Source organism: Elephas maximus, chromosome 4 (assembly GCF_024166365.1).
Source record: "Elephas maximus indicus isolate mEleMax1 chromosome 4, mEleMax1 primary haplotype, whole genome shotgun sequence".
Lineage (NCBI taxonomy): Eukaryota > Metazoa > Chordata > Mammalia > Proboscidea > Elephantidae > Elephas > Elephas maximus.
In genome coordinates this window covers 67,087,825-67,114,159 of record NC_064822.1, presented here as the reverse complement: position 1 = coordinate 67,114,159, position 26,335 = coordinate 67,087,825, and the positions used below count along the sequence as shown (strand labels likewise).

Sequence of the window (26,335 nt, the reverse complement as noted above, 5' to 3'; positions counted from 1 at the left end):
GAAGAAGAAAGTGGGAGGCCTCACTCTACCTGATTTCAGAACCTATTATACAGCCACAGTAGTCAAAACAGCCTGGTACTGGTACAACAACAGGCACATAGACCAATGGAACAGAATTGAGAACCCAGATATAGATCCATCCACATATGAGCAGCTGATATTTGACAAAGGCCCAGTGTCAGTTAATTGGGGAGAAGATAGTCTTTTTAACAAATGGTGCTGGCATAACTGGATATCCATTTGCAAAAAAATGAAACAGGACCCATACCTCACACCATGCACAAAAACTAACTCCAAGTGGATCAAAGACCTAAACGTAAAGACTAATATGATAAAGATCATGGAAGAAAAAGTAGGGACAACCTTAGGAGCCCTAATACGAGGCATAAACAGAATACAAAACAGTACCAAAAATGACGAAGAGAAACCAGATAACTTGGAGCTCCTAAAAATCAAACACCTATGCTCATCTGAAGCCTTCACCAAAAGAGTAAAAAGACCACCTACAGACTGGGAAAGAATTTTCAGCTATGACATCTCCGACCAGCGCCTGATCTCTAAAATCTATATGATTCTGTCAAAACTCAACCACAAAAAGACAAACAACCCAATCAAGAAGTGAGCAAAGGATATGAACACACACTTCACTAAAGAAGATATTCAGGCACCCAAGAGATACATGAGAAAATGCTCTCAATCATTAGCCATTAGAGAAATGCAAATCAAAACTAGAATGAGATTCCATCTCACTCCAACAAGGCTGGCATTAATCGAAAAAACACAAAATAATAAATGTTGGAGAGGCTGCGGAGAGATTGGAACTCTTATACACTGCTGGTGGGAATGTAAAATGGTACAACCACTTTGGAAATCTATCTGGCATTATCTTAAACAGAAATAGAACTACCGTACAACCCAGAAATCTCACTCCTCGGAAGATACCCTAGAGAAATAACAGCCTTCACAAGAACAGATATATGCACACCCATGTTTATTGCAGCTTTGTTTACAATAGCAAAAAGCTGGAAGCAACCAAGGTGTCCATCAACGGATGAATGGTTAAATAAATTGTGGTATATTCACACAATGGAATACTACGCATCGATAAAGAACAGTGATGCATCTGTGAAACATTTCATAACATGGAGGAACCTGGAAGGCATTATGCTGAGCGAAATTAGTCAGAGGCAAAAGGACAAATATTGTATAAGACCACTATTATAAGATCTTGAGAAATAGTATAAACTGAGAAGAACACATACTTTTGTGGTTACGAGGGGGGGAGGGACGGAGGGTGGGAGAGGGTTTTTTACTGATTAGTTAGTAGATAAGAACTGCTTTAGGTGAAGGGAAGGACAATACTCAATACATGGAAGGTCCGCTCAACTGGACTGGACCAAAAGCAAAGAAGTTTCTGGGATAAATTGAATGCTTCAAAGGTCAGCGGAGCAAGGACGGGGGTTTGGGGACCATGGTTTAAGGGGACTTTTAAGTCAATTGGCAAAATAATTCTATTATGAAAACATTCTGCATCCCACTTTTAAATGTGGCATCTGGGGTCTTAAAGGCTAACAAGCAGACATCTAAGATGCATCAATTGGTCTCAACCCACCTGGATCAAAGGAGAATGAAGAACACCAAGGTCACACGATAACTATGAGCCCAGGAGACAGAAAGGGCCTCATGAACCAGAGACTTACATCATTCTGAGACCAGAAGAACTAGCTGGTGCCCGGCCACAACCGATGACTGCCCTGACAGGGAGCAAAACAGAGAACCCCTGAGGGAGCAGGAGATTAGTGGGATGCAGACCCCAAATTCTCACAAAAAGTCCATACTTAATGGTCTGACTGAGACTAGAGGAATCCCGGCGGTCATGGTCCCCAAACCTTCTGTTGGCCCAGGACAGGAACCATTCCCGAAGACAACTCATCAGACATGGAAGGGACTGGACGGTGGGTAGGAGAGAGATGCTGATGAAGAGTGAGCTATTTGTATCAGGTGGACACTTGAGACTGTGTTGGCATCTCCTGTCTGGAGGGGGGATGGGGGGATAGAGAGAGTTGGAAGCTGGCAAAATTGTCACCAAAGGAGAGACTGGAAGGGCTGACTCATTAGGGGGAGAGCAAGTGGGAGTATGGAGTAAGGTGTATATAAACTTACATGTGACAGTCTGACTTGATTTGTAAACGTTCACTTGAAGCTCAATAAAAGTTAAAAAAAAAAAAAAAAGGGGATAGCACACTCTGGAAGATCAGCAAATGGCACTTCATTTGATACATCTAGTTTGAGATAAGTGGACTGGATTCAGAGACCCCGATAGACCTACCTGAAATTGGGAGCTTTACGAAGAAAATGAAGACATTTTATTTTTAAATAAGCCGATGAGCCATGTAGTAATCCAGAAAACAAAAAACACATAATTCATAGCAAGTAACCATAGAGCTGGTAATCCTTGCTAGCTGCAGAGACATAGAAGCTAATTTACCCTCCCCAAAACACAAACAAAAGTACCAGATACGGTATATACCGGGCTTCATAGAGAGCTGAGGAGATGTTTCCCCGGTCTGGAACAGGCTCATTTCGCTCACAGTAAAATTACTTAGAAGAGACACAGAAATGTAAAATATAAACAATTGAAAGAAGGTATCATGCAAATATTAGCTAAAATGATATCAAGCCAAACCCTTTGCCATTGAGTTGATTCCAACTCACAGCGAGCCTATAGAACAGAGTAGAACTGCCACATAGGGCTTCCAAAGAGCGGCTGGTGAATTTGACAGCAGGCCTTTTGGTTAGCAGCCTGAGCTCTTAACCACTTTGCCACCAGGGCTCCAAAATGATATCAGTGAAAATAAATTAATATCAGACAAAATAAACATTAAACAAAAAAGAAAGAACCAGTGTAAGTTTCAATATAACAAAAATTTAAAAAGTAAATGTGCATAAACTTAAAGAAATAGTGTCAGTATGTATGACAGAAGTACAGATAGAATGTAACCTAAGACCGCTGTAGTGAAAAATTTCAATATACTTCCCTGACATTGATCAAACAACCAAAAAAAAAAAGTAGAAGATTTAAACCTCATAATTAATAAAGTTGATCTAATCGACCTATACAAATCCTACATTTATCAACACGAAAACCACACATTTTCTCAGGCAATCAAGATATTTACAAATTTTGTAAATGTACTGGGTAAAAAACCAATTCTCAACAAATATAAAATAATATGTAATATTCAGACAACATTCTAGGACCAAAGCCTAATTAATTTTGAGAATAATGGAAGAGAGATATGTGAAAATTCCCCCATATACTTGCATGCGAAGCACGTGCACTCTTAAATAACTCAAGTTTAATGGAAAAAAAAAGAAAATTTCTAAAATACTCAGGAATTTTTATAATTAAATACACCAAGTGCTAGTTTTCAGTTTGTAGCCTTTCAGTCCCAAATCCACCCATTTTTTTGCCCTGTTTTAGGACACTGTAGGTACTTCCCCATGGCCTTTATTAGTACAGGGAGTTTCAGGGACACTGCACAAAAAAGGGAATTAATTCCTTGTTTTGATGATTTTGTCCTTTGCTCCTATGGCAGCGTGACTTGTGGGTAATTCTTTTTGCCAGTTGTATGCTGGACACACAGTGCAATACACCCTCCTGGAAATTGTGTCAGTACTTCCTTAAACAATTGCCCTGTGATTTTTGCTAGATCTCCAGGGAGCAGCTTCTTAGTGGAAGAGGTTCCATTAAGTTTGTTGGAATCCAATGAGTGATTTCCCTGAAACTCACCCCAATATTGCAGCAGGTGATTTCCCAAGTAGTTTTGCTAACACCTCAGAAGAGAGAGTCCTTAAAGAATGAGTGTTTGCAACATTCCAGTTAATGGATACATGGAGTTTCACCAGCAGGAGGCTTTCTTTTTGCCAGCCCTGGCCTGCAGGAACTCAGAGAGCTTCTCTGCCATCTAGTAGGCCACAAACACACCCTTTCCAAGGGTGGGAAAGTCATAAATTCAGGCTTGGGTGGGGACCCTCCCATAAGTTTCAAGAACTTTCTTTGGGAACTGCTCCTTGGGGCCTCATCTCTCATGGATTTCAGCTCTAGAGCTCTTTCTTTGCTAGAGGTAATCTCCTCTTGCCAGTTAATAACTCTTAGCATTCAATTTATCTTGTTCAAATTGCTGGTGATTACTTCCATTTCCTGAATTAACCCTGAATGATAAAGAATTGCTAAAGGACTGGCCTGTGGAGATAGACACTTGAAGATGTGATATTGGGATTAATTTGTTCAAGTCTTTAGCTTCAGCCCAGTGCTCAGCTCCTTGCCAGTGGAAAATGAGATATTAATGATCCAAGAAACTTAGAGGCATCACCATTATCAGGGTATAATCTCTGATTAATTGTGATGAAGTACCAACTGAAGCAAGTGCCTTGAAAACCCCAGTCGTGCTGCACTAAATCTTAAGGTAATAATGACAACTACGAGGACTATGGTGTGGGATGGAATTTTGCGAGTGCACAGGAGCACTTACAGAAAGAAAATAATAAGCTCAGGGTTTTTACCGCCCATTTAAGTCATGGCCTGAGAATTAGTGAACTTCTAAACAGCTTATAACAATAGTCTTATTTATGATAATCAAATATAAAATTTAACAGTGTGTTGTTGTTGTTGTTGTTAGGCACCATGGAGTTGGTTCTGACTCAGGACAACCCTGTGTACAACAGAACAAAACACTGCCTGGTCCTGCATCATCTTCACAATCGTTGTTATGCTTGAGCCAATTGTTGCAGTCACTGTTAGTTCCTCTTGATGAGGTTCTTCTTTTTCATTGACCCTCTTCTTCACCAAGCATGAAGTCCGCCTCCAACGACTGGTGCCTCCTGATGAAAACCAAACAATAACTAACCCACTGCCGTCGAGTCGATTCCGATTCATAGCGACCCTATAGGACAGAGTAGAACTGCCCAATAGAGCTTCCAAGGAGCGCCTGGCAGATTCAAACTGCTGACCTCTTGGTTACCAGCTGTAGCACTTAACCACTACGCTACCATGGTTTCCACCTCCTGATGACATATCCAAAATTTGTGAGACAAAGTTTCATCATCTTTGCTTCCAATAAACATTCTGGCTATACTGGTTCCAAGACAGATTTGTTCATCCTTTTGGCAGTCCATGGAATATTCAATATTCTTCATCAATGCCATAATTCTAAGGCATCAATTCTTTTTCATCTTCTTTCATTATCTAGCATTCATGTGCATATTAGGCAATCCATAACACCATGGCTTGGGTTAGGCATGCCTTAAAGTGACATCTATGCTTTTTAATACTTGAAAGAGGTTTTTTGCAACAGATTTGCCCAATGCAATGTACTGTTTGATTTCTTGACTGCTGTTTCCGTGGGTGTTGATTGCGGATCCAAGTAAAATGAAATCCTTGACACCTTCAATCTTTGTTTATCATCATGTTGCTTATTGGTCCAATTGTTAGGATTTTTGTTTTCTTTATGTTGAGGTGTAATCCATACTGAAAACTGCTAACCAAAAGGCTGGCAGTTTGAATCTACCAGGTGCTCTTTGGAAACCCCATGCTGCAGTTCTATCCTGTCCTGTTGTGACACTATAAGTCCGAATTGACTTGACAGCAATAGGTTTGTTTGGTTTTGGGTTTACATACGTATGTATGTGTGTGTGTGTATTTGTTGTTTTTGTTGTATACAATTGAGTTACTTTTGACTCATAACCACCCAATGTGTGGAGAACAGAACTGCTCCACAGGATTTTCAAGGCTGTGACCTTTTGGAAGCAGATCACCAGGCCTGTCTGCCGAGGTACCTCTGAATGTGTTCGAACCACCAACCTTTCATCTAGTAATTGAAAGCTTAACCATTTAGGCCACCCAGGGAGATAAATACACAAGAATAGATTATCCAATAGGAAGGTAAGCACAGTGCTTACCTTGCTTACCAGATCGTCTGTAATGAAAAATTTCACATTCTTTCAACACGTCAAAGATTTTGCTTTTAAGGTGCCCCGTCTTTGTTCCACGGAGCCTCTGGTGGGGTCTAACTGCTGACCTTTCGGTTAGCAGCCGAGTGCCTCAGTACTGTACCACCAGGGCTCCTCATATTTTTCTAGTGTCTTATAAATGTATTGCTTCCATTTATATTTTTAGTTTATTTGAAGTATTAAGTGGAAATATAAATATGTTTTCATTCAAGTGAATAACTAATTGTGCCTGCTAATTTGTTTTGTACTTCCTTTTTTTCCCAATAATCTGAAATTTCAATGTCTAATCGTTATTAAATTCCCTGGATACCTTTTTTTTTTTTTTTGTCTAAGTTATGCTGTTCCATTTATCTATTTTTCCGTCACCAGATCTTAGTTACAGGAGCCTGAGTTGCACAAGTGGGGTGTAATCAACTGCCTATCTAAAGGCTGGTGGTTTTAATCCACCTACAAATCCCTAGAAGAAATGCCTAGTGAACTGCTCCCTAAAGATGACAGCCTGAAAATCCTACGATGCACACGGGGTTCTACTCTGTATCACATGGGGTTGACTCAACGCCAGCAGATTTTTATATTCTAGTAACTTGATAGTTTTTAGTACCTGCCTAAGAAATTTCCATTATAAAGCTTCAATTCTTTCAGAAAACTACAATGGCATTTGCCTAATTGCAAATTATAATTAATCAAATATGAACAACCAGTAATCCTAGTAGGATTCTCAGTAGCAATGGACTAAATGTGTATAAATTAACTAGTGGAGATTTAATCTCTTAATAATATAGAATTTTTTTTAGGAACATCAGTTGACTTCTTATAGTTCACGTTTTGTTTTATTACTTTGCTTAAAATGGTTTAGTTTTCTATATATAGTCCATGTATCTTTCTTATTAAATACAGACCTAGATATCAAAGAAAAATAAAAGAAAAAGATTCTGCTTCTAGGCATGGCTGGCATCTGTCTCTCTCCAAATCCCACAGCACCTTCCTACAGGATCAGAGCCTTTTTTCAAATTTACAATCCCTGATAGGGACAGATTACCCAGTAAACAAGGTAAACATGGGCGTACTAGTGCTTTACTAATCTGTAGTGAACAGTTTCACATGGGTTACACCACATGGGTTTCCCACGTGAAGTTGCTCACTCCAGATTAGTAAGTAAGCATAAAGTAAGCCCATACTTACCTTGCTTACTGGGTAATCTGACCCTATACACACAGATAGAGATAGACAGGTGTATCAGAAAATCTTTTTGTTCTGGTGTCCGAAAACCTGATTTCAGTTGCCACAATTGAGAATTACAACTTCTTATCCTGTTTCCTGACCTAAGCCAATTCACAGGCCCATAGCTCCTTAATTGAAAAGAGGATTGTGACTGTTTAGGAAGGATCCTATAGCATTACTGCAAGGATGCACCTTAAATATCCCTCAAAAACGTCCCCAAAGGAAGTCCTGAAAGCCTAGAGCCACTCATTCCAATGACTTTGGCTGGGGAGGAGGGATATCCAAACAAATCAGGGGTAATGAGACACTGAATTGATGCTAATTCCTGTAAGCCCCAAAACACCACTGTGAATCACTAGCCCAAATGGCAACTTATGGTAGGTAGTCAGTTGATAGATGGAATATTGGCTTATGTGTGGCTACCAGTATGCCCAGTTAGTAAAGAGATATGCCCTATGATTATTTCTCTGATTTCTGAATGTATAATTGGAATAAATCAGTTTGGCAAATTTCACAATCCCCATGTTGGTTCTCTGACAGGGTGAGGTGTGTTATGATAGAAGGGCCAAGTGAAAGCTCCTAGAACTTCCTTTCTCTATAAAGAGAGTTAACCTGAAGTAATACCACATCCCTGGGTGTATAGTAAATTAATGCCACAATCAATGCCTTGAAAATGAAGGAATGTGCTACCTAATTCATCCCTGTTTAACTGACTTATTTGGACTATACAGAAGTCAGATGAATCTTCAACAATGGCTATAAACAATACTAAACTTAACCAGATACTGTCTCAGATGTCAAATCTTTATTGAAGCAAATAAACATAGCTCCTTATATTTGGTCTCATTCCTATATGATTCCTCCACTCTGCAAATAATTTAATACACAGAGATCGAGGTCACCTAGACATTTTACAAAACATCACACTAGTTTAATGAGCTGGAATTAGCTAGAAAGTTAGAGATAATCTCCACAATAATTCAAGGGCCTACCATCTCAGTGTGGTTCCTGGGGGACTCAGTGGTATGGAGCATGTCAAGATATCATCTCCAAAAACAAAACAAAAAAAGCACAGCACAACATTTTTTTAGGATTTGGAGACAACATATACCATATTTGAGTGCGCTAAGTTGATCAAGTACAGAATCACCAATATATGCAGTAATTTACAATAGAAATAAGAGCAATAGAAGGTGTGTCGGCAGATCTAGACTGCAGTTCAAGCTTCTGTGATATGATCCAGCAAATCCAATGATACTCAAGTGTCTGTGGCAAAAGGGGTGTTATATGGAGCCCTTGGCAGGCAACAATGGAAGAATCAGAGTAGAAGTATATGCTTGCCGTCAATCTATGTATCTTTAAAACCAGGCCTACCATGCAAATCTAACACCAAAGGTTTTGCACTACCCTATCTCCTTTCCTTATTCATAATTCTCTTCTGTGAAAGAAGGAAACTTGGCTCCCGCTTTCCAAAATAAATTTATTGTTTACTCATTTGCTCAATGCTAGAATTCACATGATGCATTGCATTGGCCTAACCTTCTCCAAAAAGAACTTTTTAAAGTGTTAAAAAATAAAGATGTCACGTTAAGGACTAAGATGTGTCTGGCCCAAGCCATGGCATTTTCAATTGTCTTGTATACACCTGAAAGCTGGACAATGAATAAGGAAGCCCGAAAAAACATTGATGCCTTTGAATTATGGTGTTGGTGAAGAATATTGAATATACCATGGACTGCCAGAAGAATTAACAAATTTGTCTTGGAAGAAGTACAGCCAGAATGCTTATTAAAGGAAAGATGGTGAGACTTTGTCTCACATACATTGAATATGTTGTCAGGAGGCACCAGTCCCTGGAGAAGGACATTATGCTTGGTAAAGAAGAGGGTCAGTGAAAAGGAGGAAGATGCTAAATTAGATGGATTGGCACAGTGGCTGCAACCATGCACTCAAGCATAATGATTGTGAGGATGGTGCAGGAGGATGGTATTCTGTGGTACATAGGGTTGTCGCTGTGAGTCAGAATTGACTCGAGGGCACCTAACAACAACAAAAAGAATTCACATGAAATAGTTTCAGAATTTCTAATCCTTGTTGTCGTTGATTGGTGCTGTCAACTCTGTTTGAACTCAAAGGACCCTACATGCAATCGAAGAAAACACTGCTTGGTTCTGCATCATCCTCATAATCGCTATTATGCTTGAGCCAGTTGTTACAGCCACTGTGTCAGTTCATCACAAGGAGGGTCTTCCTCTCTTTCACTAGACCTCTACTTTACAAGCATGACGTCCTCCAGGGACTGGCCCCTCTAGATAACATATCCTAAATATGTGAGATGAAGTCCTACCATCCTTGCTTCTAATGAGCATTCTGGCTTTACTTCTTCCAGGACAGATTTGATCATTCTTCTGGTAGTTCATGGTATATTCAGTATTCTTTTCCAACACTATAATTCAAAGGCATTAATTCTTCTGGCTTCCTCATTCAATCTCCAGATTTTGCAAGCGTATGAGGCAATTAAAAATACCATGGCTTGGGTCAGGTGCACCTTAGTCCTCAAAGTTACATTCTAACCCACATAACTGTGAAAAGTTAACTTATAAGCACAGTTCAATACATATTTATAATGTTCTTGTCTTTGGTTTGAGTACATATAATCAAAATAGTGGATATGAGGGGTTTGTCTTATTTTTTGAAATCATTGTGTATTTTTTTAATCTGAAGTATAAGATAGTTTAAAAAGTCAAAAGTATACAAAAAGGCATATTCAGAAAATTGTTATACCTTGAGTTGAGATGTATCACTTTTTTCTGGCCTTTCTATCCATGACCTTGTAACTCCCACTCAAGTGACCGGGACTGACTGTGTTAAAGGGTAATTGAGGTCTACCAATGGGATTGGTCATTTTTGCCATCCCCCTGGGATTAAATGAGCCACCCCAGAGGCATGAGAGTGGATCCTACATCCACCATGGAAGGAGAGCCAGATCATCCTTTGGAACTGGGATCCCTGCACTGAGAAGCTCCTGGAACCAGGAGATGAAGAGAAAGAGCAAGAGGTAACACTAAAGGCAGCAGAGACCCAGTAGCAGGAAAACAAACAAATTGGACTTAGAAGTAGAAGCAGAATGCTCCTTAGAAGTGAGGATACAGGCAGGGCCAAGATGGCGGAGTAGTCAGATGCATCATAAAACAAAGTCCAAAAAGAAAAGTGAGTCAATTACATATATGGCAAGATATGAACTCTGAACATCAAAGGCAAAGTTAAAAAATTGGACTGAGGACAGGGGCAGGGAAAGAAGGTGCAGGAACAGGAAGGAGATGGTGAGTCAGCGGTGGTGCTACAATCCCTATTGCCCTGTGGTGGGAGTGGCAGTAGTGTTCTGGGACATGGTTGCTTCAATGAAAGAAAGCAAGAGAAAAGGCATACCCCGTAACCCCAGGTGTGACAGCCGCGGGGCTGGCAGTGGCATAAAGGACACGGTTGCTTCGGCAAAAGAAGATAAATGAGGTACCGCAACCCTGGCCCCAAGCACAAAATGGAGCCAGCACACACAATCTACACACACCTCTAGAATCTGATATAAAACAGAGTTCTCTGCAGAAGATAAATGATTTTGTATAATTTACTGCACAAATCTAATAGGTCCATCTTTTGAAAGAACTCTCTCATCTATCTAATCCCTCCTCCCTCAGCCCTTGCTAGCTTCATTAACAGTTGATTTCCCTGGACCTGAGATGGGCATTCCCCTGTTCCTGGAGAAGGAACAAATTAACCAATGTGGAAAAAAATATTCTGCTAACTCCCTTAATCTGGAAACTCAAGAGCAAAAGTGGCTCCAGTCAAGGCACAAGCAGTTCACAGACCTTGTCTCCACCCCTGCATAGATCCAGGTGGCCCCCATTACATCAGATAAGATCTGGCTGTTATATTGCAAGGATCAATCTGTTCGAGGTCTGACTCTAACTGTTTTAGCTGTGCAGTGGAAAGGCAGGTTTTTGACGTCTGATACCTCTCTGCCTATTAAACACGACCCTTACCTACCCACAGCTAGGGCCTGAACTGGAGACTCCACCCATACCACCTATCCACCTGCGGCAAGGCTCCAAGGGAAACTGGTACCTACCAGACCTTACAGTTAAAAACACTGGTATAGCTACAGAGCCCACCCGCGAAGTGCTCTAGAGAACAGGGATGTGCCTTCCTCACATTCAGGGGAAGGTTATCAGCCCCCTGCCTTCCTCAAAGTGTGACGCCCTGCTGCTACCAAAAAGTGCACATGCACCAATCATACCAATCACCACTGTTCCTGTAAGATCGTAGGTGAGAGCCTGCACCACACACTAGGTGACAGACTACCAGGAAACCTGAGCTGAATACATACAAGAATAGTGAATGGACTCCTAGGATCATATACTTGGTAATAGCTCTAGTCATGTGGTAACAGGGCATTAGTGCTTCAAAGGCTCCAATAGTCAAGTTAGCTCACTCTAGTAGCCTATTTGGGTATATCAAAACAAAAGAAAGCAGGAAGCTAGGACATAGTGAGCGAACATAAAATAAATTAATACAATAACTTATAGATGGCTCAGAGACAACAGTCGATATCAAATCACATAAAGAAGCAGACCATGACTGCTTCAACGAACTCCCAGAGCAAAGAATCAAGCAGTCTTCCAGGTGAAGAAGTATTCCTGGAATTACCAGATTTAGAATACAAAAGATTAATATACAGAACTCTTCAAGACATCAGGAAGGAGATCAGGCAAAAGCAGAACAAGCCAAGGAGAACACAGATAAAGCAGTTGAGGATATTAAGAAGATTATTCATGAGATAATGAAAAACTTAAGAGGCTGCAAGAATCCATAGAGAGACAGCAATTAGAAATTCAGAAGATTAACAATAAAATTTTAGAATTAGACGACTCAGTAGAAAGTCAGCAGAGTAGAATTGAGGAGACAGAAGCCAGAATGAGTGAGTTTGAAAATAAAACATTTGGCAACAATACCTTCAAAGAAAAATCAGATAAAAGAATTAAAAAAAATGAAAAACCCTAAGAATCATCTGGGACTCTATCAAGAAAAATAACCTACGAGTGATTGGAGTACCAGAACTGGGAGGGATAACAGTAAATACAGAGAAAAATCATTTAAAATTTGTTGGCAGAAAACTTCCTTGACATCGTGAAAGATGAAAGGATATCTATCCCAGATGCTCATTGCACCCCATACAAGGTAGATCATAAAAGAAAGTCACCAAAACATATTATAAGGAAACTTGCCAAAACCAAAGGTAAACAGAAAATTTTAATAGCGGACAGAGATAAGGGAAAATTTACCTACAAGGAAAAATCAATAAGAATGAGCTTGGACCAATCAGTAGAAAACACGTAGGGAAAAATGCAAAGGGATGATATATATAAAGCATTCCAAAGGAAAAAAAAAAAACAAGCTCAGTGCCGTTGAGTTGATTCTGACTCATAGCAACCAGCCAAGAATCATATAGCCAGCAAAACTGCCTCTGAAATATGAAGGTGAAATTAAATCATTTCCAGATAAACAGAAGCTTAAGGAATTTGCAAAAACCAAACCAAAACTACAAGAAGTACTAAAGGGAATTCTCTGGTTAGAAAATCAATAATATCAGATATCAACACAACACTAGAACTCAGGACAGAGCAACCACATATAAACCCGGACAGGAAAATCACAAAAATAAATCAAGATTTAAAAAAAAAAAAACCTCAAAACAGGGAATCAGCCATGCCATTTATGTAAAAGATGACAGCATTAAATCAATAAAGAGGGACTAAATAGCCCAGTCATAGGTCTTCCATACGGAGAAGATATCAAAGTGATATAGGAATATACAAGATAGGTTTAAACTTACAAAAATAGGGGTAAATATTAAAGTAACAACAAAGGAGACTAAAAATTCTACACATAAAAAGAAAAGAAAAACATAAAGACAGCAAAAACAAATCAACAGCAATGAAAAAGAGGATCACACAATTTACAAAGAAAAACTACTCAGGACAAAAAAATAAGTGGAAAGATTAAACTGTCAACAACACACAAAAAAGACATCAAAATGACAGTGCTAAACTCATGCCGGGCTCTAATCATGCTTAATGTAAATGGACTAGATGCATCAATAAAGAGACAGAGAGTTGCAGAATGGAAAAAAAAACGTGATCCGTCTATACGCTGCCTACAAGAGACACACCTTAGACTTAGACACAAACTAAAACTCAAAGCATGGGAAAAAATATACCAAGCAAACAATACGCAAAAAAGAGCAGGAGTACCTATTATAATTTCTGACCAAAAAAACATAAAACATATATCTACCACAAACAATAAAGAAGGACAATATATAATGATTAAAGGAACACTATACCAGGAGGAGGAAACTCTGGTGGCGTAGTGGTTAAGTGCTACAGCTGCTAACCAAAGGGTCGGCAGTTCAAATCCACCAGGCTCTCTTTGGAAACTCTAAGGGGCAGTTCTACTGTGTCCTGTAGGGTCATTATGAGTTGGAATCGACTCAACGGCACTGGGTTTGGTTTGGTTTGGTTTATACCAGGAGGATATTAAATATTTATGCACCCAATGACAGAGCTTCAAGATACATAAGACAAACTCTAACAGCATTAAAAAGTGAGATAGACAGCTCCACCATAATAGTAGGCGACATCAACACACCACTTCCAGTAAAGGAGAGAACATCCAGAAAGTAGCTCAATAAACACACAGAACAGCTAAATGCCACAATCAACCAACCTGACCTTGTAGACATATACAGAACACTCCACCCACAGCAGCCAAATACGCTTTCTTTTCCAACGCACATGGAACATTCTCTAGAATAGACCACATATTAGGATAAAAAGCAAGTCTTAACAGAAGCCAAAACTTCAAAATATTACAAAACATCTTCTTTGACCATAAACCCATAGAACTAGAAGTCAATAATAGAAAAATCAGGGAAAAGAAATGAAACATATGGAAACTGAACACTTTGTTCAAAAATGATTGGATTAAAGAAGAAATTGAAGACAGAATAAAGAACTTCATTGAATCCAATGAGAATGAAAATACTTCCTATCAGAACCTTTGAGACACAGCTAAAGCAGTGCTCAAAAAAAAAAAAAAGCAGTGCTCAAAGGTCTATTTATGTCAATAAATGCACACATACAAAAAGAAAAAAGGGCCAAAATCAAAGAATTATCCCTACAACTTGAACAAATAGGAAGAGAGCAAAATAAGAAACCCTCGGTCACCAGAAGAGAGCAAATAATAAAAATTAGAGCAGAATTAAATGAAATAGAGAACAGAAACACAATTGAAAGAGTTAACAAGACCAAAAGCTGATTCTCTGAAAAGATGAACAAAATCTATAAACCATTGGCCAGACTGACAAAAGAAAAACAGGAGACTAAGCATATAATCCAAATAAGAAATGAGATGGGTGATATCACAACAGATGAAACTGAAATTAAAAGAATCATAACAGAATACTATGAAAAACTGTACCGTAACAACCTTGAAAACCTAGAGGAAATGGATGAATTTCTAGAAACACGTTACCGACCTAAACTAACACAAAAAGAGACAGAACAGCTGAATAAACCCAGAACAAAAGAAGAGACTGAAAACGTAATTTTAAAAAACCCCTCAAAGAAATGCCCTGGCCCTGATGGCTTCACTGGAGAATTCTACCAAACTTTCAGAGAAGACTTAACACCACTACTGCTAAAGGTATTTCATAGCATAGAAAAGGATGGAATACTCCCCAACTCATTCTATGAAGCCAGCATAACCCTGATACCAAAATCAGGTATAGACAACACAAAAAAGAAAACTACAGACCTGTATCCCTCATGAACTTAGATGCAAAAATCCTCAACAAAATTCTACCCAATAGAATTCAACAACATATCAAAAAAATAATTCACCAGGACCAAGTGGGATTCATACCCGGATGCAGGGATGGTTCAACTTTAGAAAAACAATCAGTGTAGTCTATCACATAAATAAAACAAAAGACAAGACCACATGATCTTATCAACTGATGCAGAAAAGTCATTTGACAAAGTCAAACGCCCATTCATAATAAAAACTCTCAGCAAAATAGGAAAAGAAGGAAAATTCCTAAACATTATAAAGCACATTTATACAAAGCCAACAGCCAACATCACCCTAAACAGAGAGAGACTGAAAGCATTCCCTTTGAGAGTGGGAACCAGACAAGGATGCCCTTTATCACTACTCTTACTCACCATTGTGCTGGTGCTCCTAGCCAGAGCTATTAGGTTAGATAAAGAAATAAAGCGCATCCAAATTGACAAAGAAGAAGTAAAGCTATCTCTGTTTGCAGATGACATGATCTTATACACAGAAAAACCTAAAGAATCCTCAAGAAAACTACTGAAACTAATAGTAGAGTTTAGCAGAATATCAGGATACAAGGTAAACATACACAAATCAGTTGGATTCCTCCACACCAACAAAGAGAACGTTGAAGAGGAAATCACTAAATCAATACCATTTACAATAGCCCCTAAGAAGATCAAATACTTTGGAGTAAATCTAACCAGAGATGTAAAAGACCTATATAAGAAAACTATAAGACGCTACTGCAAGAAACCAAAAGAGACCTACATAAGTGGAAGAACATACCTTGTTCGTGGATAGGAAGACTCAATATTGAAAAAATGTCTATTCTACCCAAAGTGATCTATAGATACAGTGCAATCCCGAGCCAAATACCAATGACATTGTTTAACAACTTCATATGGAAGGGAAAAAGGCCCCGGATAAGTAAAGCATTACTAAAGATAAAGAACAAAGTGAGAGGCCTCACACTACCTGATTTTAGAACCTATTAAGCTACTACAGTAGTCAAAACAGTCTGGTACTGGTACTACAACAGATACATAGACCAATGGAACAGAACTGAGAATCCAGACATAAATCCATCCACATATGAGCAGTTGATATTTGACAAAGGCCCCAATACAGTGAAATGGGGAAAAGACAGTCTCTTCAACAAATGGTGCTGGCATAACTGAACATCCAACTGCAAAAAAAAATGAGACAAGACCCATACCTCACATCATGCTCAAAAACAACTCAAAATGGATCAAAGACCTACATATAAAATCTAAAATGATGAAGATCTTGGAAGAAAAAATAGGGACAACAGTAGGAGTCATATGTCATAAACAGTACAGGTGATATTATTAACATTGTACACACACCAGAGGAGAAGTTAGATAACTAAAACCAAACCAAACCCGTTGCTGTCAAGTCGATTCCGACTCATAGCGACCCTATAGGACAAAGTAGAACTGCCCCATACAGTTTCCAAGGAGCACCTGGCAGATTCGAACTGCTGATCTTTTGGTTAGCAGCCATAGCTCTTAAACACTATGCTACCAGGGTTTCCATTAGATAACTGGGAGCTCCTAAAAGTCAAACACCTATGCTCATCCAAAGACTTCACCAAAAGAATAAAAAGATAACCTACAGACTAGGAAAAAGTGTTTAGCTATGACATTTCTGATCAGCACCTGGTCTCTAAAATCTACATGATACTGCAAAAACTCAACAACAAAAAGACAAATAACTCAATTAAAAAATTGGCAAAGGATATGAACAGGCACTCTACCAAAGAAGACATTCAGCCTGCTAACAGATACATGAGGAAATGCCCTTGATCATTAGCTATTAGAGAAATGCAAATCAAAACTACAATGAGATTCCATCCCACTCCAACAAGGCTGGCATTAATCCCAAAAACACAAAATAATAAATGTTGGAGAGGCTGTGGAGAGATCGGAACACTTATACACTGCTGGTGGGAATGTAAAATGGTACAGCCACTTTGGAAATCAATTTGGCCCTTCCTTAAAAATCCAGAAAGAGAACTACCATAGGACCCAGCAAGCCCACTCCTTGGAATATACTGTAAAGAAATAAGAGCCTTCACAAGAACACATATGTGCACATCCATGTTCACTACAGCACTATTTACAATAGAAAAATGTGGAAGCAACCAAAGTGCCCATCAACAGACGAACGGATAAATAAATTATGGTACATTCAAACAATGGAATACTATGCAATGATTATGAAGAACAATGAATCTGAAACATTTCATAAAGCAGAGGAATCTGGAAGGCGTTATGCTGAATGAAATTAGTCAATTTCAAAATGACAAATATTGCATGAGACTACTATTATAAGTACTCCATATAAAGTTTAAACACAGGAGAAAATATTTTTTGATGGTAACCAGGGTGGGGAGGGAGGGAGAGGGGTATTCACTAACTAGAATAAAAAAAAAAAAAAATTTAGTAGACAAAATTTTTTTAGGGGAAGGGAAGGGCAACACATAACACAGTGATAGTACAACTGGACTAAACCAAAAGTAAAGAAGTTTCCTGAATACAGTCAAAAGCTGTGAAGACCGGAGTAGCAGGGACAGGGGCCTGGGGACCATGGTTTCAGGGGATATCTAGTTCAATTGGCATAACAAAATGTATTAAGAAAAGGGTTTGCATTCCACTTTGGCGAGAGGCATTTGGGGTCTTATATGCTAGCAAGCAGCCATCTAAGATGCATAAATTGGTCTCAACACACCTGGAGCAAAGGAGAATGAAGAACACCAAAGACACAAGGTAAATAGGAGCCCAAAGAGACACAAAGGGCCACATAAGCCAGAGGCTCCATCAGCCTGCAACCCAAAGAACTAGATGGTGACCGGCTACCCTAGATCACTGCAGAGAAAACCTGATGGAGCAGGAGAACAGTGGGATGCAGAACTTAAATTCTTGTAGATAGTCCAGGCTTAGTGGTCTGACTGAGAGTGGAGGGACCTGAAAATCTTGGTCCCTGGAATCTTTGATAGCCCAAGATTGCAACCATTCCTGAAACCAACTGTACAGACAGGGATTGGCCTGGAGTATAAGAGAGATAATGATGCTGGTGAGGAGTGAACTTCTTGCCTCAAGTAGACACCTGAGACTATGTGGGCGACTCTTGTCTGGTGGTGAGATGAGAAGGAAGACAGGGACAGGAGCTGGTTGAATGGACATGGGAAATACCAGGTGGAGAGTCGGAATGTGGCGTCTCATTAAGGGGAGAGCAGATGGGAGTGCATGGCGGGGTGTGTATGGCCTTTTGTATGAGAGGCTGACTTGATTTTTAAACTTTCACCTGAAGTACAATAAAGAAAATTAAAAAAAAAAAAAGGCAGAACAGCAAGACTTCAGCTCTCTTCCTTTGTGTAAGTCATCAGGAAAGAGCAATTGCTAGAAAAGGACATCATGTTTAGCAAATACGGGCCAGTGAAAACAGGGGAAACCCTCAGTGAGATGACTTGACACAATAGGCACAATAGATTCAAATATACCATGATCTTGAAGATCGAGCAGGAACTGCAATGTTTAGTCCTGCTATCACAGGGTAGCCTTGTGTTGGAACCAACTCCACAATAATTAACAACAATACACTTGTAGTTTTGTCCTTGAATGGTGGATGTATACTAACTTTGTTTTCAAATTCATAGCATAGCATATGGTTTCCCTTAATTTTTTTTCTATTCTCTTCAGCATTTATTGTTCTTTTTGCTCACAGCTGACATCTAGTTGCCGCCCCCCCCCATCATAGTACCCCATGTGCAACCAGATCTGACTGTCGTGGTGATTCACAGGGTTTTCATTGGCTGATTTTTGGAAGTGGATCTCTAGGTACTTTTTCCTAGTCTGCGTTAGTCTGGTACTAATTAGTACGTATTTTCACATGCTCCTTTATCTTAGTCTTTCATTTTTAATCACATACTCATTAAAGACTTACTCTGAGTATAGTTTCTGCTATTATAGTTTCGTTATGAAGTATTTTTCTAACAAAATTTGCTTTTTGCCTAGAATTTATTTTGGGGCAATAAATGTTTTAAATTCAAGTTCAGATTTCTCCTTTTTATAATTTTCATCTGAAGTTATCAATAGAAAATAATCTTAAAATTTAGAATTTATTAAAGTTTGTTTCCTGAAAATTTGTAGCTGATCTTTGAAGAAAATACTTTAGAGACTAGATAAATATCTCCATTCTTATCTATCTGTATATTCGCTCGTAGGTTGCAAATTTACTCTTATATTTAAATAAGCAATCCTTTTCATAATATTACTTATCTCCTTTTTTAGTCTTTAAAACTGTTTCCACTCTGAAAGAGGAAAGTAAAATTTATTTTTATAATTCTATTTATTAAGTTTTTGAATTACTAAATTGTTTTGTTTACTGAAGTAGAATCTACATTGTCTGGTATACATATGCTAAGACTATTAAAAAAAAAAAAATTACTGTCTCATAAATCCAGCCTTTTGTCATCACATATCTCTTTGTCTTATATTTGGCTTTTAACTTGAAATTCCTGTTAATGATATTAATATTACAATATCATTATTATAATAAGATTGCTTTCTATTTATTTGCATTTCCTGATATGTATTTGCTATTTTTTTAATTTTTTTGTACTCTGACACCATGTTTTAGAAACAACTTATAACTGAATTTATTTATTAAGAACATTTGACAGTTTTAACATGTCTGTAGAGGATTCAGCTTTCTTTCTTCAGTTCTTTTGATATATTAATTTTATTCTTTCATCTTGCTCCATGTTCACTACTTATTTCACACTGTTTTTTTCATTTTTATTTTTCTTCATTTTTTGTCCTTTATCCACCATTTTATTTCATTATATATGTATGAATTTTTTTTTCCTCTAGTTAATTCCGACTCATGATGACCCATGTGTGACAGAGTAGAACTGTACTCCATAGGTGTTTTAGTAATTACTTTTTTGAAAGTAGATCAACAGGCCTTCTTTCTGAGATACCTCTGGGTGGACTTGAACTTCCAGGCTTTCAGGTAGCACCCAAGCTCATTAATGCGTTTTACTGCCAGGTTCTCTATGAGTTGGAAACAAATTGGTGGCAAAAGGTTTTTTTTTTTTTTTCATCACTACTTCTTGGTAATTTGAAATATCTACTGTGTTCTCCACTCTATTACAGCCTACCTTCCCATTTGCTATAATTACAACTAAGCACACATTATTCTACTGTGTTCTCAAAACAAGATTCCATCTATAGTCTCCCCTGACACATACACTACTTTACCTCTAGTTCTTCACACCAAGTAGTACCTTGACAGTATATATTCTTCTTCCTCCATTTTTACATATCTTATCCCCATTGTGTCCTCTCATTGCTCAACCATCAAAGATAGTGCCACCTTTTTTTCTGACCCCAAAGCCTAAACCCACTATTTCTTTCTGAAGGAAAAAACAAACAAAATGACCAAACTTGCATTTGCTCCTGACCCACTGTGCTGAGGATGCAGGAATCAGTGTAGATTCAGTGCGGCAGCACCCCACACAGGTGCCGCTGAGTTCTCTCCTGTTAGTTCTCTCAACTAACAGACCAGTGTTCACTCTTGGGCTTCCAACTGTATTCACCACTTTGAGGCTCTGGTTTCTTTATTTGGTCTGAGCCTATCTGCTTCCCAAATGTGGGATTATAAAATAGAACGGAATTTCAGAGTCATTTTTATGTAAAGCAGTGAAGTTTCTTTCCCATTACAAGCTGAACAAATACAATATAAAGGTCCACTAATAATAGCATAGGCATAAACACATTCCTCAAGATATTACACAACAAAATATTAGATACTGCCCATGCATGCAATATGCCGTGCTAAGTTCACTTCATTCCCTTGACTTAAAATGCACTTCTAGACTGTCTCTATATACTTCACTCAAAAATGTCCATTTGAAAGGTCAGTTATAACACACATTTCAAAGCTAAAATCTATTTTGGTTATTTTATATATTTCTAATGAAGCATTTATTACACTTATTCTGTTTATTTCTAGATTATTTATCAGTCTGCACATGCGATTGTTAACTAACTTAAGAGAAGAATCAATCTTTCACTTCTATTTGTATCTCCAGCACTTCGTCCCATTTTTAGCGTAGGTTAGAGTACAGTGAATTTGGTTGACCTTTAGAATTTCCTTAGATGAAAGTATTAGTCACTGAAGTTCTACCATATGTGGCTCTTAAACTTAGTATTGGTCAAAATAAGGACATTTATTGCAACTTTCTACATTTTCAAATATCAGAGAAGCCTGATAGAAAAGCGTTCTTGAAGCATGCAGTTCCAAACGAAGCTCATTGTGATTGGAATCTAAATGTTCCAAAGGGCGATAACTCCACTCAAATCCAAATAGAAAAAATTCAGGAAGAAATGAGGCTTACCAGTCAGAAGAGTTAATTTTCTCCTTCAAGAGCATATAGTCTTGTCTGTTTAGCCTCGGAGATAATCCCAGCCAAACGTAACGAAACCCCTGGGATTGTATAAATTCCTACCAGAAATAGAGGTGATCTGATTAGTTTGTTTTTTTTCTCCTTTCTGCACATTACCTCCTTACAAGATTTTTTCCAAGGTACTTTTTAAAGGTAACATATTTTAGGTAACATTGTACTACTACTTGTCAACACCATCAGAGGAAATGGAAAGAAAGTGCCTGCTCTGATGACCTACTCATGACGCAGGTCGTGAAGAAGGGATTCCTGCTCTAGGGTGAGGGGAATGGCTGAACACACAGCACACAGCACTGCACAGATGAGATGGGCAGCAGTTTTTTAGTCACATGCACTCAGCTCAGGGAAGGAGGACATCAGCTGCCATGCAGGGCTACACAGGGGTTGTACTCAGGAACAGTGTGAACAAGCAGGGGCTTCGGAGGCAGGCTCTGTATTATCAAGAGGATGGGGTGCCCCTTGGTTCCTATGGGAGGATGTGAATGGCTTGTTTGTATAATTCAGTGAACTGGCAGAAAACAAATACCTAGCCTACTACTCAGGGATAAGCAGGAGCTGATGTTAGTCCATGTGACAAGGAGTGTTCTTTGGCTAGTGGACCTAATCCCTGGGGGTGGGGAACTTGCAGTTAGGCCATTTGAGCCTTCACCCCTTCACCCCCTGTGGTACCAAGGCAGCACATAATATTGAACATTAATTTAGATCCTACATCACAGTGCCCCTTACTATAAGATTTCCTCCAGCATTTGTATACTATCAAGTACTGGCTCACATGAAGAAAGGATCTACCTTTCCATGCATAACTTTAAGTTAGGGTCAATGAAAGTTTACAAGCTACAGGATGCAAATATTTGAGTATTAAACATTCAGTCCAGGGCAAAGGAGGTAGTTAATGACTGTAAACTTAAGTTAATAGAAACGGAAAAAGAATAGGTGAAAAATGCAGCAAAGTCAGACGAGAGTGCTTATAAGAACAGAATTTGGAATCAACCCAATGCAGCTGAAGTAACATTTGTTCTTCTTATTGCAGGCTTTTTTTTTTTTTAATAAGTAACTATGAATGTGTCATTTGAGAATGATGGATAGGTAAGAGAAAGAGAATGATTACCTGTTGTATAAAGATTGACAAATATTCTCATAGCAGGGAAGCAGAGGCTCTTAGGAAAATGTACTTTTGCTTAAAGAATAAATATATGATTATTTCCTGAGACATCAAAACAGAGTAATAAAAAAGCATGGAGAGATTATTTAGACCCAAGGAAACATTAAATAAGTAAAATAAATAGATAAACCTCCTAGAGAACTCATGTTTCCAAAGACTCAGTACCATATAAATGCTTGGTATTTGACTTTGCCATCCCAGCTCAATATTTACTTTTACATATTTTGATGACCTTTTCTAGGCATTGGTCTTTCGTGAGAAACTGTCCAATGTGAGTGAGCCAAAGCCTTGTCAACCTCATTTCTAAGGAGCATTCTGATAGTATATTTTCTAAGATTGATTATATTTGATAAAGTAAAGGGTCAGCAAAAATGAAGAAAACCCTTAACGAGATGAATTGATATCGGAGCCATGGCAATGGGCTCAAAATGTCTGTAACATGAAGATGGCTCAGGATTAGGCACCATTTCATCCTGTTGTACATAAGGTAGCCATAAGGCAGAACCAAGCAGATGGGGACTGACAACAGTTATTTCATCAAAACCATCTGCTGTCCTAGGATATCTTAACTTTTTCTCTTCATTAAAAAAAAAAAAAAAAAAAAGAAACCTAAAATGGTGAAAACAATTTCCCCCTGTGTAGATTTTATGGAATTAGTAACCCTTAGAAATAATCTCCAGATTCCCTGTTTTTAGATAAATGTTCAGAAGCTGTGTTCTGAGATTTGATTTCAGAGCTTCAGTTGGAAATATTAAGACCTGAGCATTCTGGGTATTTTGTATCTATGCGTACACCCATCAGTTTCTAAAGACCCCAATGATCCTAAGGTCCTAGGCTAAGGAATAATACGACTTATCTTGGCTATGATACACAGAGGTAAGTCAGTTGATATCTCAACTAAAATAGGCAGAATCATGTCAGGGTTAATATATCTCTCCCTCCAAACGTCCCACTGCTTTCTATTCTTTGATGGAAAAGGGATTTCCTTCCTCACAGGCAGAGAGACGTGGGTCCTTACCAAAACACTTTCTGACGTAATCTTCAGTAGACTGGCATTCCAAGCAGAACACCTGCTTATACTCTTTTGCCATGTTTCAGCATCATCAGATAAGCCATAACAGGTGTCCTCATGCCACAGCCATTTCTCTGGACAAGGTTTACATTTGTGCTCTGGAAGAAGAACATGGTTTCATGTCACCTGTATTGTTATTCTCTGTCATTTTTCTCTTTACCTCTGAATTACATTGATTAAATTCACTTGTATTTCTTCTTTTTTAATCAGAAGAGAAGAAAAAGAATTCCATATTCTAGATCTCTACCTTGTAATAAGGAGTCCCCAGGTGTTGAAAATGGTGAATGTACTTGGCTGCTAATGAAAACACCAGAGGTTCAAGTCCACCCAGAAGCACCTTGGAAAACAGGCCTAGTGAACCAGCCACTGAAAATCAAACAGAGCACAGTTCTACTCTGACACGCACGGGGTTGCCATGAGTAGAGCTGACTCCACAGCAACGGGTTACATGTCACTATAATGTGTCCAACACATAACCTGGAGCACCCATTTCAAATTAAGCACCTGGATTCCAGTCTAGTGTGTCTTCCTACTTTAGGAGTCCTGAAGGATGATTCATTACTTTTCCTATCTCCTTATTTCATTTTTTAACCCTCCCTGGCAATAAAATCTAATCACAAGAAGTATTCTATGTGGGGGAATCAACCCAAAATACCTGCGTGAACCCTGTCTTCTCCAATAAGAGCACCTCTAGCTCTCTGACTTACTGGATACTTCAGAGGCTTCTCAGGAGTTCAGACAGCTCATAAGACTACAAATATAATCCCTGAATATTTTTTTCCTACTGACTATTTTTCTCCTCAAGCATTGACTATAATTTAGGAACTAGGTTGCCTATGCGGTGATATCCTTTCAGAAAAAAAAAAAACAAAACTATCTTCTATTGACCTCAGTGCCTCAGAATAACAGTAGTAAATGTCAGATTAGAGAAAATGCATCCTATGAAAATAATGGGATTGGCCTCACCATTAATGTGTAATGTTTTATGGGTAACTGTCACTCCTTGACAATTTGGGGGCTTACAGTTATTATTCCTTTTTCTATTTTTCTTCTAAGTGTGAGGTAATATCAATGAGTTCTCTGGCAGCAATACTTAATCTCCTCATTCAAATAACGGCTCCATCAGGAAAGGCCCTTAGTTACTGACAAAATGATTCTCAATTGACTCTAAAGTTTAGTTCACTGTCTAATAACTCAGAGAGGAATTCAAGGCTACCTTTTTGGGTTTTGTATAGCTCACGACACAATTCGGTGGCTATCTTTTGCAGTGTGATGGAAATATTCATGATGCTTCTGTGTTGCAGAGAAATATTTCTCTCAAGTTCTTCTTTGAGATTTTGCAGTTTATTCAGTTTTCTCATTTCTATCTTCGAGGTTCTGTAAACTCCAGATCAAAAAAAAAAAAAAAAAAAGAGCTAATCAAATATTTTTATCCCTGAATAGAACTGGCACCTCCTTTTTGCAGAAATAATACTGAGCAGATTAAAGGGGTAGAGAAGTAGTTGCTACACAGGAGTGAGAGAAAAAACTAAATACTTTGTTTATGTACCAAGTTGTAAGTGCCCTTTTTGGACACATCACCTATAATAACCCTAATGTCTCAAATCAAAGAGAAAATTTTGGTTGTAAAATTCATGCAATTCTAGGTGCTGAAGGAATACGTACATATGCTTCCCAAGATTCCCAATCCAATCAGCAGTAGAAGGCATAGAAGACTCAGGGCCCAGGTTGTTCGACGCCACACCCGGGATGGAGCAGAAGGTGCTGTGGGAGGCAAAATCATCATAGAGGTCTGGAAATGGTATACTTCTTAATGGGACTGATTGATTGATTTTTGCCAATTTTTTTTAAACATTTTCTTCTAAAGAAATATGATTTGCCAGAAACCACAGGCATTTAAAAAACCTTTCAGAAGAAGTCAAGAATAAGTAAAAAAAATTTAGTGTGCATGCAAATTGATTCTCACAGGAGAGGCAGTAAACTGATAGGCCAATTCAAGAAATGAAGAGTCAAAAGCAAGATTTATAGAAGAGAGAGGGAGAAAGTTAACCAATCTGGATACATTATTATCTTATTTGTACACATTTGGGAGAAATCAAACAGCCGTACTAACAAAGAAGTAACCTGGGTGTTCCTTGCTTTAGCAGCTAACATAGGGTGACAAAGAAAATAATTCCCTTTGTGTATGGATTCCCCAGAGCACCCTGAATTATTATTAAGTCATTGTATTCTATAAATACATTATGTGTACGTGTGAAGACTAGATATTTCAAGAAAATATAATTTGGTGATCACATGATAATCTTACTAAACTTCTGTTAAATACCCATCAACTCAATTGGTGGTGTAATAATATTTTGAAGTACAGGGAGGATTGCCAAGAAAATGTGTAAGTTTCTTCATACTTTGGAAAATAGTAGTGAAAGATCTACTTTTGAGGTCTGAGCTAAGATTAAAATGATGATTTCAAGTGCTTTCTTTT

General features: G+C 38.4%; 1 protein-coding gene across 3 annotated transcripts in view; it reads right to left on the bottom strand.

Moving 5' to 3' along the window:
* Positions 1-26,335, bottom strand: part of LOC126075153 (C-type lectin domain family 12 member A-like) — a 99,879-nt gene that overhangs the window by 70,132 nt on the left and 3,412 nt on the right. Inside the window, exons 2-5 of one of the 3 annotated variants that reach the window (XM_049882409.1) lie at positions 25,519-25,617; positions 25,070-25,237; positions 23,800-23,951; positions 21,554-21,660 (exon numbers count right to left, since the gene is read on the bottom strand). In XM_049882409.1, the coding sequence (XP_049738366.1) occupies positions 21,554-21,660; positions 23,800-23,951; positions 25,070-25,237; positions 25,519-25,617 (526 nt within the window). The remainder of the gene's footprint in view (positions 1-21,553; positions 21,661-23,799; positions 23,952-25,069; positions 25,238-25,518; positions 25,618-26,335) is intronic. The other 2 variants (XM_049882411.1, XM_049882410.1) reach the window with 2 other exon arrangements.